This window comes from Echinops telfairi, unplaced genomic scaffold (genome assembly GCF_000313985.2).
Source record: "Echinops telfairi isolate 266 unplaced genomic scaffold, ASM31398v2 ScPeMD7_2186;HRSCAF=2738, whole genome shotgun sequence".
Lineage (NCBI taxonomy): Eukaryota > Metazoa > Chordata > Mammalia > Afrosoricida > Tenrecidae > Echinops > Echinops telfairi.
Genome location: NW_022106084.1, coordinates 10,148,643 through 10,166,158, shown reverse-complemented (window position 1 = coordinate 10,166,158; position 17,516 = coordinate 10,148,643). Strand labels below are relative to the sequence as shown.

Genomic DNA, 17,516 nt, shown 5'->3' with positions numbered 1-17,516 from the left:
GATCCCTTGTGACAAGAGTAGCACTGCCCCACAGCATTCATATGCACATTACCTGCATATTACTACCAAAGTACATTGATTACAGTTCTAGTTTCTTTTGCTTCCTTCTAAAAGGTATGCTATGGGAAACGGGGGTTAGAATTTCTTTGGCATATCGTGTCTATTTTACATATCATTTCTGAGGGATGCAAATGGGCAAAAGAAGCTGCTTGTTCCTGCAGGACTGACTCACACTTCCGTGCCTTTACAGCTACCTTCTCCACCAACTCAAATGCACTCCGCATCCACCACCCATGACGTCTTCAAAACACGCTGAGGGGCCCACCTATTGTCATTGAATTGACCACGCCTCCTCCAGGGCCCCTGGTTTCATCTTCCTGATTTTGATCATAGGCCTCCCTCTGCTTCCCTCTGTGACTGAAATGTCTGTTTCTATCCAACTATGCAAATAGGCTCCTCACACCAACATTTGGGTCACTCTTATGCAGTCTCCTTCACCCTTGCTCCATAGATAATTTTAGACTTTTAAAGCAATACATGCTCATTGATAAGTGGCTCGTATGATATTTTTAAAATTTGCAAATCACTTTAAATTATGCAACCAAAATACAATCACCATTCACATCTAAGTAGATTATTCTGTCTGCCTATGTGTGCATATTTTGAGAAGCTAGCCTATGTGCGTGCACACAGACTGACACAAACAAACCTGCACAAAACATTACCTAAACAGATACATGCTTTATGCTGATTATTGTTTTCTTAATACCATGGCAACTTCCTAGGTCAACATCTCTCTGTATGATTTTTAAAGGCTCCTTCTCATTCTGATTTAGTAATTGCCCTGACTTGTTTAGGTTGCCATTTATCAGCATTACCAGCAGTAGTGGTAGAATTGACTTGCTCAAAATATCAATGTAAAAGTCTCATCGCTACCCTCCCTTTCCTTGAAAGTAAGGGTTGGTTTTGAACCTCTTCAAGGCAGGCCATAATCTGCTCTGATCCCTTTAGTTTGGGGCTGTGTCCTGTTATTGCCTGTACGGTGAAGAGATTCCAACCCAGAAATGAGATACCTTTAGTTAAACATTCATTTTCTTATGAGGACCACGCATAATTATATAGTAGGAATTTGATTTTTCATGATTTCTCCTTTTATCAACAATTGAAGTAGGATCTTGCATAATTTTTGTGAATAATTCGAATATTACCTCCTACTCAACTGACTTCCACCCAGTCAATTGTGGCTCCTAGGGACCATGCAGGACAGGGTAGAACGCTCCCTGCGGGTTTCTGAGACGTCACTCTTTATAGGAAGCCACATCTTTCTCCTGAAGAGCAGGTGGTGGTTTCAAAGAGCTGGCTTTGCAGTTAGAAACTCAATGTGTAACCCATTCATGGGCTCCTCTTCTCCACTACTAGAGGACACATGTCTGGATTTTACACCAGAAACCCAAACCAGAGTCCCACCATGCTGTCAAGTTGATTCTATCTCCTGGGAGCCCTTTGTGTTAGAACTAAACGATTAGGTTTTCTTTGAACACAGAACATCAGGCCTTTTTTTTTTCAGGGTGTAATTTTGGATGGGTTTGAATTGCCAATGTTTAGATTAGTAGTCCAGGGCAAGCCCTTTGTATTACCCAGAGACACTGTGTTTTCTACATCCTTCCTGTATTTTGTGGTCATGACACATACTTGTTTTAAATAGATATTTCCACTTTGCCAACCACTTCCATCCGTTGGTAGACATTGATTTCTGATATAGTCCTTTTGGAAGTTTTCTCTAATCTGGAATTAAATCAAAAACTACTCAGATACTTTATTTTTGCTGAAATGGGTCATCTGAGATATTTTTGAAAGTACAAAGCCTCATCACTGTTGCAGCTTATTTGTGTCAATTTTTGAGTGTGCTCTGAATCAGAAAAGTGTCATCCATTTCAACTGTGTAGCTGAGTAATCCAAATATAGACTGTTGATCTTATGTATGTCTTCTTTGTCTTCAGTTGCAGTCAAAATTCTCAGACATTCTTCATCCCTTGGTTTAAATGCTCCATAGCACTAACACAATCTCTCTCTTAGGAAGCCTGTTTATTTCCATAATCATCTTCCGCTTTAACTCGTATCTTGCCAACTGTCCTGGACAATTCTGTCCTAATATAAAATTAATGTCATTTTTGTTTTACTCATGAGCGTGTAGAGCAGGCAATGCCATTTCCTGTTCCCTGCCTATTTGTTGGAATTGACTAGCCTATAGTGAGATTCATTTGTTTTTACCAAAATATTTTCTCCCTGTGTTGATTCTTACACTCCCCACCATGCCATGTCACACCTGTGCTTCTTTATAGAGAGATTCTTAAACATCATGTATTTTTCCATCAAGGGGACATCAGGTAATATCTAGAGACATTTTTGATGGTCAAGAGAAGATTATGGGTATCACTGGTGTATGATTAGAAGATACAAGCATTGCTTCTGAACTGCTACAATACACACAACCATGTCCACAACAAAGAATTGCTCAGTTCAAAATGACAATAGGAGTAAGTTTGGGAAATTCTGTTCTATAGAAAGTGACTTTTTCCTTTTTTTTTTTTTTTTTGACAGAACTTTCCATCCCCTAAATATTTAGGCTCATCTATTTCCATGATATGCCATCCATGTTTGGTTCTTTGGTTGGGGTGAGGCAGCAGTCATTATCTTTGCCAAAAAGTTTTCCATTGTGGGTAAAACAGTAAATGTATGATCCACTGAACTATGGGGACCGAGACTGGGACACAAGGGAGATTCGCGCATTTTAGTCAGTCAAGAATAAAACTGCTGTCGCCATTTGCCATCAGTTGATTCTGATCCATTTTTACCTCATGTGTGCGGAGGGGAAGCGCTCCATAGGACTTTCAGAAGCAGTTCACCAGATCGGTCATCCAAGGTACTTCTGAGCAGGTTCAAGCTGGTAACCATTTGGCTAAGGGTACAGAACTTAACTCCTTGTGTACTCTGAAGATAAATGAGTGTGATGGGCATCTGGTCCCTCTCCTCCAAAGGGCATTTGTTGTTATGGAAGCTGCGTTTGCAAATAGGTTGAGGAGCACGCTACGGGCAACATGATATTAATAGTTTCTTTTTTTCCCCCCTCTACCTATTTTTGTTCCAGACATTTCACATTTTCAAGAACAAAATGACTTGAAAGGATTACTAGAAAATCTCCATCAAAATATCCAAGCCAAAAAACGAAAGAACGTAGAGATCATGTGGCTGGCTGCAACGGTAGGACTCATGCCAAATCATGTCCCCTGCCAGGAGGGTGGCCAGCAAGCTCTGTAATGTATCCATGATGCAGGGCCTATGCTTTGCATTGTGGGTACTAGGTATCAACCCCCATAATCCAGGGAATGAGGCATTTCAGGGTGGTAGCTAGTTCTATCCGTATACCAGAGTACAAGAAGGCTTACCCATTGGTTGGTCTTGTAAATCCTGGGAGGGTCTGAGATTTAAAGGAGAGTTTCTTGATAGTGTCTGTTGCAATGACCGTCTTCATTATCAACAATGATTTTGAACTGACGCTCTCAACTCTACAGGCAGATGGTTTCAACAGGGTGTGGTTATCAAACCTCTGACTTACAGCCCCGGCAGGGCTTCTAGACAGACTGTTTCATTAACAAGCTTTTAACTGTGTTTGTTAATTTAGATATGGGCATAGAATTTATTGCTGACGGATTTCTCCTAGAGTAACGAACCATGATATAGATGGTTGTCTCTTGTTTAATGCCACCCTCCGGGGATTAAGGGCTGCGGGCTTTCTCACCTCAGGCTTCCAAAGGAGCGAAGAGGGTTTTTGTTTTGTTTATTGTTTGCTTGTTTTGAGGGAAGGGGATAATTTTGTTTTTCTGGAAACCATTTCGGCAGAGTTTACATGAAGCTATGAATTATGCAAACATTCAGACCGAAAGATCCTTTCATTGGTAAAGGATCTTTTCATTATGGAAGGAATATATTGGGGACGTGAACAATGAATGCCAGGTGTGCAGTTACAGAACAGTGTGGCTCATGTAATTTGCAATCCAGGTTAACAAATTGCATGGCATATTGTATTCATTCTTTATCAATGGTGTATAAAATAGCACCTTCTACCCTATTGCCAGTGCTTCCTGTATAATACAGTCTCACTTAATCTCTTCTGGAAAGAGGAATGGATAATTTACCGTGAGACTATATAAAATAATTTGCCAGAAGCACAGTGTAGGAACGGTGCTTTCCTTTCCCTCCATGCCCTCCTGCAGCCCCAGGAAAGAACATCAAAGGTAACAATATGAGACATTGCTTTCAGGATGAGCATTTACACAGTCCCATTGAGCCGCATATGGCATTACATAAAGGCGGGCTTTCAGAGTTCTTTCCCCTGTGTGGATGCTCTTTGTATCTTCAAAGGCTACCGTGGTTGTTAATTCTCAAAAAAAAAAAAAATTCTGAAAGGCAGGTCGCAAGTAATTTTTGCTCTTTTGTGGATAAGATGATAGCAGGACGGTTGTTTCCATACACCGAGGCAACCCAGGAAAGCAGGTATAATCCATCGCATGCATGATGTGTAGCGGCCAACAGGCAAAGAAAGGATGTGCGTGTGTGCACACGGATGCATATTTTTCTTAGTTGCACTGTCCCTAGGTGAATGTATATAAATAGTCTTCCATAAGTATCATATATTTAAAAAATATTTTTCTGAATCATACATCATGATCATATATGGCTTCCTCACCACTCGATGTTAACACAATACCCATTCTGTGTAAACTCGGCATTATATAGGAATATTACTTTACTACTGGCAGGGTCCTCTTAAGCTGCTACCTAAGTTTAGAGATCACCTGTATAAACCAAGACCCTTAAAATATTTTGCAATGAAAACAAGGAGAAATTCCTTTGGTAATTTTACCAAACGTTTGTATTTATGTGACGATTTTGTTTTCTTCTCTTTAATCTCTTTAATAAATGTTTTTCATTTTACATGAAGAATATGAAGCTCTTTGGTTTTTCTTTGATGGGATTTAAACACTGAAAAAGAGACTATAAAGAGGGTTGATGCCAATCAACTATATTAAATCCATTTCTGATTCCATTTCAAAAGAATTATGGCAATAAAAATATAAAAATCCTATCCTGGCCTAATAAGGAGTGCTGGTGACATGCTGGGTGCTGAGCAGGGCAGCAAACCTCAAAGTCAGCAATTTGAAACCAGGACCCACTCAGAGAAAGTGGAGGCTTTCTCATCCCATGACGATTACACTCTTAGGAACCTCCCTTCCCTACTTCACCCCCACCCCTGGGCAGTTCGCCCTGTCCTGTTGAGTCACTGTGAGTCAGAATCAACTCCTAGTACTGAACTTGGAGCTCAGAACCCTACATTCATCACCTACAGCACCGTCCTACCAGTCCAATTTATTCTTTGTAAAATTAAATATCTGTAAAGGAATATGTGACAATTGAAAAGAAATTAATTCCTTTAAAAATCCCATAGCTATTGATGTCTATTATCTTTATTATTTTATCTGAAATTCTCTAAAATAATGTTTATTCAAAATGATTAGAATGTTCTATATGAAAAAGAGTTTGTGATGAATTCCTGTTACTACATTTCTCTAGTCATTTATATTGCCAAATTGAGAAACTGTCAAAGGCCTTAATTAATAAGTCATTGTATATCTTAGTTTAAATGTCAGAGTCACAATGAAACATGGTATCAACCCTTGGAAGAAAAGGTTTATTATATACTCTCCTCAAGCCAGGTAACTGATAAGTCCTTGATAGCATATAATAAAGTAGTAATTTTACTATATCAAGGAGTCTTGTTCATGTAGTGGGTTGTGCATTGGGCTGCTGACCTCAAGATTGGCAGTTCGAAACCACCAGCCCTACTTCAGGATAAAGAGGAGGCTTTCTCCTCCCATAAGGAATTGCAGCCTGGGAAACCTGCAGGCCAGTTCTACCCTTTGGAGGGCTATGAGTCAGAATCAACTCAATGACAGCGAATCTCTTTTGACTTTTTACTGTATAAGATTAATTTTATTTCTAACATACTTTGATTAGTTTTGTTGGTACTCAAGTTGCTTATTCATATAAGTTATGAAACTTATTCGGGGTTGGTTAAGGATGGGAAAGGAGTAGAATGAGTCACCTATTGATGATCACTCAAGAAGAAAAGAGAGTATTTCTGCTCAGTGATTCTTGCTATGATGAAATCAGACAACTGTAGCAAGAATGACTGTCGTAAGAGGTCCTATGATGCTGTCAAGTAAGTGTTGTTAGACTGCTAACTTCAAGGTTGGCGGTTTAAACCCACAGCTGCTCCCCAAAAGAAAGTTGAAGCTATTGGCTCCTTTAAAGATGTATAACCTCAGAAACCCTATTCAGGGTCACTGTGAGTCAGAATCCACTTGATGGCAGTCGGTGTAGACGACTCACAGTGATAGAGCACAACAGAAGCTGAAGACTTGCTCTGTGAATTCACTAGATTGACATTGAAACCCTGGCTCTGTTGCACACTGTGTAATGACATAACCTATTTAAGCCTCCAATGTTCATCTGTAAACTGAAAACAATTATACCTTCCATTAAGGCTCATGTGAAGGTAATAAGAGAGGCCCCTATAAGCAACTCCTTAGCAATTTCTTACGTGGTACACAATACATATAGAATAGAATCTCTAAATTTTATATTTTTATTTGTCATTATTAGAATCAACAAATGGTTTCTTTACCTGCTGCCCTGTCAGGATATGGATACGTAAAATTTTATAGTATAAAGCCAAGACTAGCAAAGATCTCCAATATAAAATGAGAAGATGTTAGCTATTAAGTAAGAATTAAAATCAAGTGCTCTCTCCAGGGAGCGCTAATTTTAAAAAATCCCAACACAATTGAGTTGTTGCTCCCTGGCTGTGGTTTTAGTTGTCATCCGCTGTGCACAGGGCACCTCCTCAGGGGGCCTGTCTCCTGTCCTAGAGATACATTATTGTGAAGGCATTTGTCTTTGAGTTCGCTGAAATGCATCGTGACCAGGTGTATCAGAATCCAAAACTTCTCCAAAGAGTTTTCAAGGGCTGACTTTGCAGAAGGAGATCACCAAGACTCGCTTCCAGACGCCTTGTAGGTAGACTTGAACCGCCAATCTTTCAGCTAACAGCTAAGCAAACAAGTGTCTGCACCACCCCAGGTCCCCTATACTTTACCAAACACCATTCAGTAAGTGAAATTTCCCCCACTGGCTTTTGAAATGAGAAGGTAACGTCTTGACATTTTGATAAAACCATGTGCCTTATACATCAGCATTAAACAAAGCCATATTGGGGGCAGCCGAGAAGTATTGTAAGTGTTTAACTCAGGAGGCCGGCCCTGGAAAGAAAACATGAAAGTGTGTGTGTGTGTGTGTTACAGATTTGTCGCAAGCTCAACGGCATTCGTTTCACTTGCTGTAAAAGTGCCAAAGACAGGACCTCCATGTCGGTGACGCTGGAGCAGTGTTCCGTCTTGAGAGATGAGCACCAGCTGCACAAGGACTTCTTTATCCGGGCCCTGGATTGTATGAGAAGGTATTCCACATGTTGTCATCTCTTTCCATTGTGACGTCATTTTCTGTTTGCTTGCTTTCAGCATTTTACACGTGTTACTGATGTACTGCATCTTTGGTACTTTCATTGCTTTTCCATGGCTTTAGACCTCAGGCATGAAAGAGGATTTTCAGTCCTCCTCCTACTCCTCCGAGGCAATAAAAGAAAATGTGGATCGATTTGGACAGTATTTTTGAAAGATTTATTTCAGGAACTCATTTGGACCCTACTTATAAGGGTTCTGGGCACTTTGTTTAAGCATGGTTAGACAGCGCATTCCCTTGAAAGGTTTCTTATGATATTGTACAAAATGAAAACGTAAGTCATTGTCAAGACAAAGCCTTTCCAAGTGGCACCAGATAGCCGATCAATTCTCCGCTGGCCTGCAGGGTCTTTGGGTCCAGCGTCCTCCTTCCTAAACTTATGTTCACATCACTCATCATAAAGATGGGATGACTCTGGCACTTTAAAATAGCAAATAAAAATTGTTACTCTGCAGACATTTAAGATGCTGTGCCTGAAGTCATGATTCTTGATTCATTGCCACGGTAATTAAAGCTAAAGTGTAAGCCATAATGGTAGGGAAAAGTGCCTCATTCGCAATGTCTGTCAGCAAGGACACACGTTAATTAAAATGTGAAGGGAAATTGTCTCTCTGCCATAAAGACTCACTCAGAAGCACACCAGGAACCATGGGACAGACCCCTGGGCCCAGAAAGGAATGTCCTGTTGGGAGAGAGAGGGGCTGCTTTTACCTGGCTTTCTTTCCTTTCAGTGCCTGTAGTTTGCAGTGGAAACATTAGCGCCTGCCCGCCTTCATTCTATACCTCTCTGTTTCCCTGCTAATGAGCGGTTTCTGAAGTCTTCTATTTTACCCCATCTCATGTCTCTTGGCATTTTCATTGTGCAGTGGATTTGGGGCCTAATTTTGATTAATGAAAGTTTCTGAAGTCTTCCATTTTACCCCATTTCATGTCTCTTGGCATTTTCATTGTGCAGTGGATTTGGGGCCTAATTTTGATAAATGTAAGAGGATGTGTTAAGAAGTCTGACATGAACATCTCAGCCATATTTGGGTTGCTAGAAAGAAAAAAACATTCCTTCAAAATATATCTCTCAGCATTAAGAGAGAGACCATTTAGAATCCTAGTAGAACACCTTCACATGTTCATACAAAGGTGGCAGATGATGGCACAAGGTGCTTTGTGAGGACAATAAAGGCACCTGGTATCACAGGCCAGAGAGACCTGGTAAACATTCTGGATTATGAAATTGCTGTTTATTTATTTAAGGGAAAGGTAGAGAACTCTGATATACTGGCAAGGAAAGATTGTTTATTACATACATGTTAACCTATAAAACCCTTTACTTTGGCGTTCAGGACTAACATTATTTTCCATGGCACATTTGCTCATGACACATTTATGTGATGTGTATGAGAGTTTTATTATTTAGTAGTCGTTAAAATAAAGTGCTAGAAATTGGATCTAAAAACACTATAGGTATTAATTTCCATACACCCACTACTCTGGTTATAGTGTTATTTTAGTAAATTTAACATTTTTCATTTATCCTTTGAGTTATTTTATATATGTATGTGAGTCTCTGTGTGTATGTCTGTATGTACTCAAGGAAAATAAAATGTGTTTTGTTTTTAACAAGTCCCCAGATTTAAAAGCACGGGCATCAGAGCAGAGTGAAAGGAGATGGATTTGTAAGCCAGCAGATCTGAGTTTGAATTTATGTTATGCGCCACTTACTAGCTATGAGCAAGTTAGCATTTACTACCTATTAATTACTTAGATAAATTAGTTTACCTCTTAAGTGATTCTTCAGTTTCTTCATCTGTAAAACAGAGATAATGATAATAATAATAACTTAAGAGTGTCTTGAAGATTAAATGAATTGGCCCATGTTAAAAAAAATGGTTAGCACTTATTACAATACAAAGAATCCTCAAAAAGGTTTGTAGAAATACATTTTAAAATAATTGAACGTTTTTAAAGCTCCTTCCTATAAAGCAGTGGTTCTCAACCTTCCTAATGCCGTGACCCTTTAATACAGTTCCTCATGTGGTGGTGACCCACCTAACCATAAAATTATTGTCATTGCTACTTCATAACTGTCATTTTGCTACTGTTATGAATCAGGTGACCCCTGTGAAAGGGTCGTTTGACCCCCAAAGGTGTCGCGACCCACAGGTTGAGAACCGCTGCTAAAAGGAGTCCTTGAACGGTACAAATATTTAAAGTCCTTGCCTATGACCCAGAATTCTGGAGGCTAAGTTCACTCGGAAAGAAGCTGGAGGAACGCCTGACAATTGAGTTCTCCATAATCAGCCTGTGAAAGTCCTCTGGAGCTGAGTTTTCCATGACACAGGGGTTTGCCCTGAGTCACAATCAAGTCAATGGCAGCTGGTGGTTTAATCACAGTCTGTCTGTTAAATTAATAAAAAGTGCATATCAAGGACTATGGTGTTAGTACCTAATATTCCAGGTAGGGTGAAAGAGTTAATTATGAAATTTTATGATTATGACTACATGGGATGAGACTTAACTCTAATATCATATATTAAAATAATGTCTTCTGGCAACCCCCGTTAATTAAGTTTCAAATTCAGTGTTATATATATATTTAAGTTAAAATGCTCATTAAATGCTTTTTTACAAGTCTACATTTATTTACAAATACTTTCCTGATTATGAATGGATTCTATTTGGTCATTAAAGTAAGCCAAGATAAGTGTCTTCTCATAAATATTTTTAGATATTAATATAGATACTGCAAAGTCTTCCAAATAACCATAGAATCTGAAAGCTTACCTTAGAGGTTTAGTTAAATCCTCTATCTCATAAAAATAATAAGAAATGTGCTCTAGAGAGTGTTTTGGCAAAGATTACGCAACTAGAAAGTATTGGAGACAACCCTAGTGTGTAGTTATGCATTGGACCGCTAACCACCAGGTCAGCAGTTTGAAACTACCAGCCACTTCATGGGAGATAGATGAGGCTTTCTACTCCTTTAAAGAGTCCCAGTCTCACAAACCTGCAAAGGCAGTTCTGCCAGGACCTACAGGGTCACTATAAGTTGAAACCAACTTGAAGGCAGTGAGTTTTTGAGTGATGTCCCTGAAAAGAATAGCATGCTTGGTAAAATGGTCCGTGACCGAGAGGATGACCATCAGTGGAGTGCATTGACAAAGGCCCCGGCACGGGAATGCTTGTGAGGACAGTGTGTGATTCGGCAGTGTTTTATTCTGCTTGACTTAAAGTTGCTGTGAAGCAGAACAAACTCAAACTAGCTGGAACATTTATATTTTGGAGTCCCAGGAAGATGCAAAGAGCTAACGAAAGTAGCTTAGCTACTCACTGAGAGGATGGAGGTTTGAATCTGCCCAGAGGTACCTCAGAAGCAAGGCCTGGCAATCTAAAGCTGAAAAATCAGCCACTGAAAACCCGAAGTATCACAGTTCTCACACATAGGGGCTCACCCTGAGTAAGAGTCCACTTGATGGCACTTGGCAGTAGTTATATTTTAATGGTATTTTTTTTGTATTATATGGTTAAAATAGTATTGTCTAAAACGATTTGTTCATGGAATTATTAGGTCAAAGTTCTTGGTTAACATATTATATAAGCTATGTAAAAATGACCTACTTTTAGGAATTCAAGAGGTGTGCACAAGACCAAAATAATTACCCATTTTCTACAAAACGTGGAGCGCAAAACCTACCCTAGCATATACATTCATAAAGTCCATCTCTGTCTGACATGTTCATCATTGTATCTAGGCATACAATATAGTATCTCACCATGTTTAAACTGTTTTATTATTAGCATATCATTTACATATCATTCAATTCAATAGTTCAATCCCATCTAGAAGAGTTGTAAAATCATCACCACAAGAAAGTCTGTTCCCCAGGGGCCAGCAGTGTTGGAATAGCTTAGTTATTGTTGATAGGGGCTGTCAAATTATTTCCAACTCATATGGACCCTCTGAACAACAGAACAGAGCACTGGCCAGTCCTGCCCCACCCTCACAATTGACGTGAGATTTGAGGCCATTGTTGCAATCATGGTGTGAGGCCAGCTTCTTCTGGGTCTTCCTCATTTTCCATGCCCTTCAATGCATGATGTTCTTTTTCAGGGACTTGTCTCTCCTGATAGCATCTTCAGAGTGCTTGAGATGAAGTCTCATCATCCTGGCTTCTTCGGGCTGAACTTCTCCCAAGGCAGTTAGCAGCCCCCACTAGCCCTCCAGGGCTCTTTTGTTCTATGAATTCTCCTAAATATTAAGGGGGCTCATATATCAGTAAGGTGAATCAGAATAAGTTTAACTATGCAGTCTACCCCTGGGATATAGAACCATAACCATTTAATTTGATCAGAGTTTCATTTTTATGACCATATCAAATTATCCTTATAGAATTTTTAAAAATTTTTATACATAATATTCTCATCTTGTACCATTATACACAATGTTCTCATCTTGTACCATAAAGAAGCTAAGGAGAAAAAATTATCTTGGGAAATAAGTGACTCTTAATCAATTAATGTTACCAAAGTTTTTTTATTTATCATGACTCATGTCCTAGTGGGACTCACGCAAATGTTGAAATAAAAGAATTTCTTCCCTTTGTTTCCCACTTCAGTTTGTTTTTCTATATTTTTGTTTGAGTGCTATTTTCAGACAAGAGTGGCTATTACTTAAGATTATGTCCTATTCCAAATATTAAAGAGAAAAATAAGCATTGTATACAGGTCATTGAAACTTTCCATTGGCTCTTGAAAGGAATGCATGGGTGGAGAGCAGTATAATTGTAAACCACTTTCCCTGTATCACTACATGTTATCTCCTCCCTTTGAGAACATCTGGTGTGCTCATTTTGCTGCTTCAGTACTTTTCTTTGAAAAATGGTAGTAATGAAGCCAGATAGAATAACACGAATCTTAAAAAGTTGGTAATAATTGTACAAAAGCTGGCCCTATGTAGATTGTTCTTACTTTAACTGAAGGTGGAGTGAAGCACACTGCAATCAGTCCACTTCCTTAGAGACCGTGTTGGAGTCAGTATCTTTAACAAGACACCTGGAAATGAACTATCAACAGACATTTCTTGCTAGAGAATCCAAAGAGCTTTCAACTTCTAGGACATAGTATATGTTCTCATTTGGAGGAATCGTCAAATAATTATGTGAAACAATTGAAATGCTTAGCTTCTAAAGACTAAGTGACTTTATGAAAATTGGGTTTATGCAAAAATAAAGATGACTATATCATACCACAAAATGAAAGATGACTATATTGCATAAAAGTCAAATTGCATCATTATAGAACCACCTGATGATGTCACTATATTACTGCTAAACCGCCAAGAGTCATGGCCCACCAAGTTGAAACATAGCCTTACCCATCACAGTCAGCATTACTGTGCAGCTGGGCATTCATGACTGACGGCCATATAGAATAACATAAAAATATTTAGATAGTAGATTTTTTGCTATAGTTATAAATGAAAAATCACATATAATAAGACAGCTGATAAATAAGGAGAAGGTGTATTGTCATTCACATTTTACTAGAACAAATAGTGTTTTGAGTTCTAATTCCTTTTTCTTGTATAATGTTTATTGTTTGCAAAATAACAAACAGTTGACTTTGAGCTGATTCTGGCTCACGCAAACCCCCAGTATTTCAAAGCAGAAGTGTGCCTCTTAGAAACAGATTATGAAATGTTTCTTCTGCGGTGGCACCTCGGGGTGGGGGGCGGGGGGGCTCCAACCCACAACCTTGTGCTGAGCTGGGCAGATCATCATCCATTGAGCAGGAAGCTTTCCTCAAATTGGATTTTTTAAGTCAGAATTGGGTAAGCTGAACTGATTGAAATATCTGTGGTATTGGTGATTATATCCGCTGTTGTGGTTGGTTCTCTCAGAGTAGGGCATGGCCAAGAATACTTGTTTTCTCAATTGATGTTGATAGTCTGCCACTGCAGGCTTCCTCTTCAGTATTTTCTAGTCCGTTCTCCGAAGGAGTGATCCATCTCTTCACTTCTGACTCCTTTGGGCATTGCCTCCAGAAACCTTTGTAAAGCATCAATGCTTCACCATTCTTCCACCCACATCTCATCGCGTATTGGATGTCTGGTCTTGCTCTAAGTTGAGCAGCATTCATGTTACTTGGACAGGGGCGCTCCTCAAACTAGTCTTAGGTCTTCAGTCCTGTCCATTAGACCCTGTTAGAACAAGCTGGTATGAGTCTGTTTTTGGTGCAAAAGATTTTTGAAATCCGTGGATACTTTTAAATAATAATATGGGTCTTCCCTGAACTTTTTGAATATGCCCCAATGTAAGCATATACAGACATACATCTACACCTATAATTTATATAAATACAAAGATATTTCATGGTTTGTGTTCAAGTGATTCGGTGGGAGTCAGGCAAGTTATGGGGAGAAATGGTGTAGGATTTCCTTTTCTCTGTGAAACTTCAGATTTTCTTTTAAACTCTTCAAGTGATTGGACAAGGTCCATCCACAGTATGGACAGTAGTCTCTTAATTTTCAGTCAACTGATTATTTATGCTAATCACATGTGTAACCTAACTTTTACAGCAGCATGTAGATTAAAGTTTGATTGGATTACCTGGTATCATATCCTAACAAAATTGGCACAAACAATTAGCCATCACAAGCTTTAAGTTATTTCTCAATAACTATGCGCTGGAAGGTTTAAAAATAGTGCCGGAGTCTTACGGATAGCTTCTGGGGAGTGTGACAGCTGCTGAGCATGGGGCCGTGGGTACGCATTGATCTGTGGACTCCCGAGAGAGCAACCCTTCAGCACTCCGCCGGTGGAGCCTGTGAGTGTTCAATTACTGAATGCCCACAGACTCTTTTGGTGAATAGTATATCGAATAAATGATAGGGCAGAAGCTGAATTTTAGGAGATGGCATGGGCAAATATATCATTAGTGGGAATTTGTCACCATCACTTTCAAAGTCAAAAGTAACTACTTGAATATATATTATGGCAGAGTAATATAGTAAACAAAGGATAAAAACATCTCATAATAACTAATAGTCCATCTAGTGTGATATAATAAGCATTATTACAGTAAAGGTCTTATATGAGGTCCTGGCAGCAGACAGATGACGTTTAAGAGGTTTCTGGTTGTCACACCCCTAACAAGTACTAATTGTTCTAATATTCCAGAGTAGAAAGAATTCATTGTGGTCCAGTGTTGCGCTTGGGGAGGTAGCATTGGAAATATGTGGGAGAAGGAGTGGGAGTTAATTAAGCAGAAAAGGAGATTGAGGAAATTCTCAAGTAAAAACATTACAGTGCTTTATTCTAGAGTTGTTCATCTTATTTATCAACTATTATTACATGAACAGTATCACAATGTGTCACCATAAGCAACCTGCTTTTTCAGCTGATGTTATTAATTTGAGCTCTATGTTGTTAGATTAGATTGAGACTCCTTTTAATAGCTGTATTGCTTTATGAACAAATCATAATGTATCTATATTCTTATTAACTTTTAAAATTTGTTTCTGATATTTTGCTATCATAAGCAGTAATATAATTGCTATTCTGATATGTAAATCCATAAGTTCAAATACAGTTTCTCTAGTATAAACCCATGAATGGAATGGAAGGTAATATATTTATATTTTAAATTTTACTAAATGCTACCAAAGAATTCTTTAAAATAGCTATACTAATTTATATAACACAGCCAACAATGTGTTCTTGCTTATCCATATGTCCCAAATGCTTACTTCTTTTATATATACAAATATACATATAAGTAGACCTCTATGCATAGGTATGTATAAGTATAGGTATATGTGTATATTTAATTATTGATTTTTATATAGGTTAGATATATGTGTTGATAGATAGCTATAGATATAAATATATCTAAGTCATAGCAACACTTAATGGAGTTTCTAAGACTATAAATCTTTATAGAAGCAGAGAGCCTCAGCATTCTCTCATGGAGCAGCTGGTGAACTTGAACTGATGACCTTGAGGCTAGCAACCCATATCTAGCTCATGGTGAAATCAGGGCTTTTTGAATTATATAAATGGCATTAAATATCTATTTAAATATTTATTGGCTATCCTGATTCCCACTATGCTATTCCTCCTTTTCAATGTGTTTCATATATTGGGGTTTTGCACATAATTGCAATTTAATGAAGAGGCATAGCATGTAATGACTGCGGGTCTATGAGTTGCTATGAACTGGAATCAACATGATGGTGGTCAGTCTATCATGTTAATGGAAAACTGTAAATTTTCACCCAAACAACACTAAAAATATATATATTTTTAAACCTGGCAGGAAAAGTGTCACAGTAATAGTAGTTTCTTTTAAAAAACATATTAAAAGAAGAATGTTAAAGGTAAGCGTGAAGAATACAATAAGGAGTTCCTTGGGTTGGATAGAGAAGTTTAGGGTTTTGCCAGGACCCTGACACAGGATATGAGGCATTTTAGCAAGGAAGGAGGCAGAGCGCCACTTAGACAAGAGAAGGAAACTTCCAGCAAGGAAGGAAGGAAGAAGGGAAGAAAGCCTACTGGCAATTACTAATCCGACGCACTGCACTCAGAATAGCGGTATAGCAGGGGCACAGCATGGGAAATGTTTCCTCGCTTTCAACAAGTCTGAGATTCAGGTATCTCTGGCCTGAAGGATATTTGGACACTAGTTATGAAAAGTCCATTGATGCCCCTACAAAGGAAAACTGAGGTATGAGAGCCAAGGAAACGCGTGGATGTAGCCTCATATCGCTAACCCTCCATAACGTGCAACCGGGAAACAAATTGTAATGAACCATTCGGAGGGATGTGGAGCAAAAAGGATATGCTGTATCATATTGTACCTGCTTTCAACACTTAAAAACTAGCGAGACATTTGGTTCCCATATAAATTTACTTCCCAAATTTCACTCTTTTATTGAACAACCTAGTAATGTTTCCCACAAGTGCCACCTGAACATTTATTTTCACCTTGCCCTGGGCAATAGTAACCAGGACTGGGTGCACTCACCATGCTTGCTGTATGCATCCTAACATGTGAGAATGAATGGAAAACTACTCAACTCAACATACTGCCAACAAATTATCAAAATCTTCTCTGACAGCGGAATGCTCACAATCCTCTGGTAACCCTCTCATAGAAGCATTCTAATTCTGCTTTTAACAAGAATTTTGTTTACATTATTCTAACATCTAGCCCAATACCACCAATTAGGAGTCTAAGCAGGATATTGTCTAATGCAATCTGGTCTAAGTTAAAACAATGTTGATGAAAAGTACTCTAACGAGTGGCAGACCACTTCCTTGTGATCAGAAAATTATCACTAGCCCCTCACTGCTCATTGATTCCGACTCATAGCAATCCTTTGGGACAGAGTAGAACTGACCCTGTGGGTTTCTGAGATCATAACTCTTTTTTTTTAGAATGCATATGACATTTTAAAAATTAGTAGTAGGCTTATATAACAACAAAATAGGGGTGAGAAACAGTGAAAGCATATATGTATTAGATTATTAGAAGGGGGAAACATCATAATCATAAACACTACTTTTCTCTAACCATGTAGTGAAGCAGTTCCCTTCCCTTATTCCGCATTACAGCATTGTATTCCACTCAGTCCCAATATGTAATCATATATTTTGCACATGCACATACAAGTTACTAGTATGATTTTTAATCCCTCAGCATATTAGAATAACGTCCTCTTGAAGACAGCTATATTGGCCATCCTTGACTTTGTATTTCTTTCTTTCTTTTTTAAATCATTTTATTGGAGGCTCGTACAACTCTTATCACAATCCATACATACATTCATTGTGTCAAGCACATTTGTACACTTGTTGCCATCATCATTCTCAAAACATTTGCTT

General features: G+C 38.6%; 1 protein-coding gene across 1 annotated transcript in view; it reads left to right on the top strand.

The window, feature by feature from the left end:
• INPP4B (inositol polyphosphate-4-phosphatase type II B) overlaps window positions 1-17,516 on the top strand; it is a 459,089-nt gene that overhangs the window by 388,414 nt on the left and 53,159 nt on the right. The window contains exons 18-19 of the mRNA XM_045293549.1: window positions 3,149-3,261; window positions 7,422-7,576. Coding sequence (XP_045149484.1) covers window positions 3,149-3,261; window positions 7,422-7,576 — 268 coding nt within the window. The remainder of the gene's footprint in view (window positions 1-3,148; window positions 3,262-7,421; window positions 7,577-17,516) is intronic.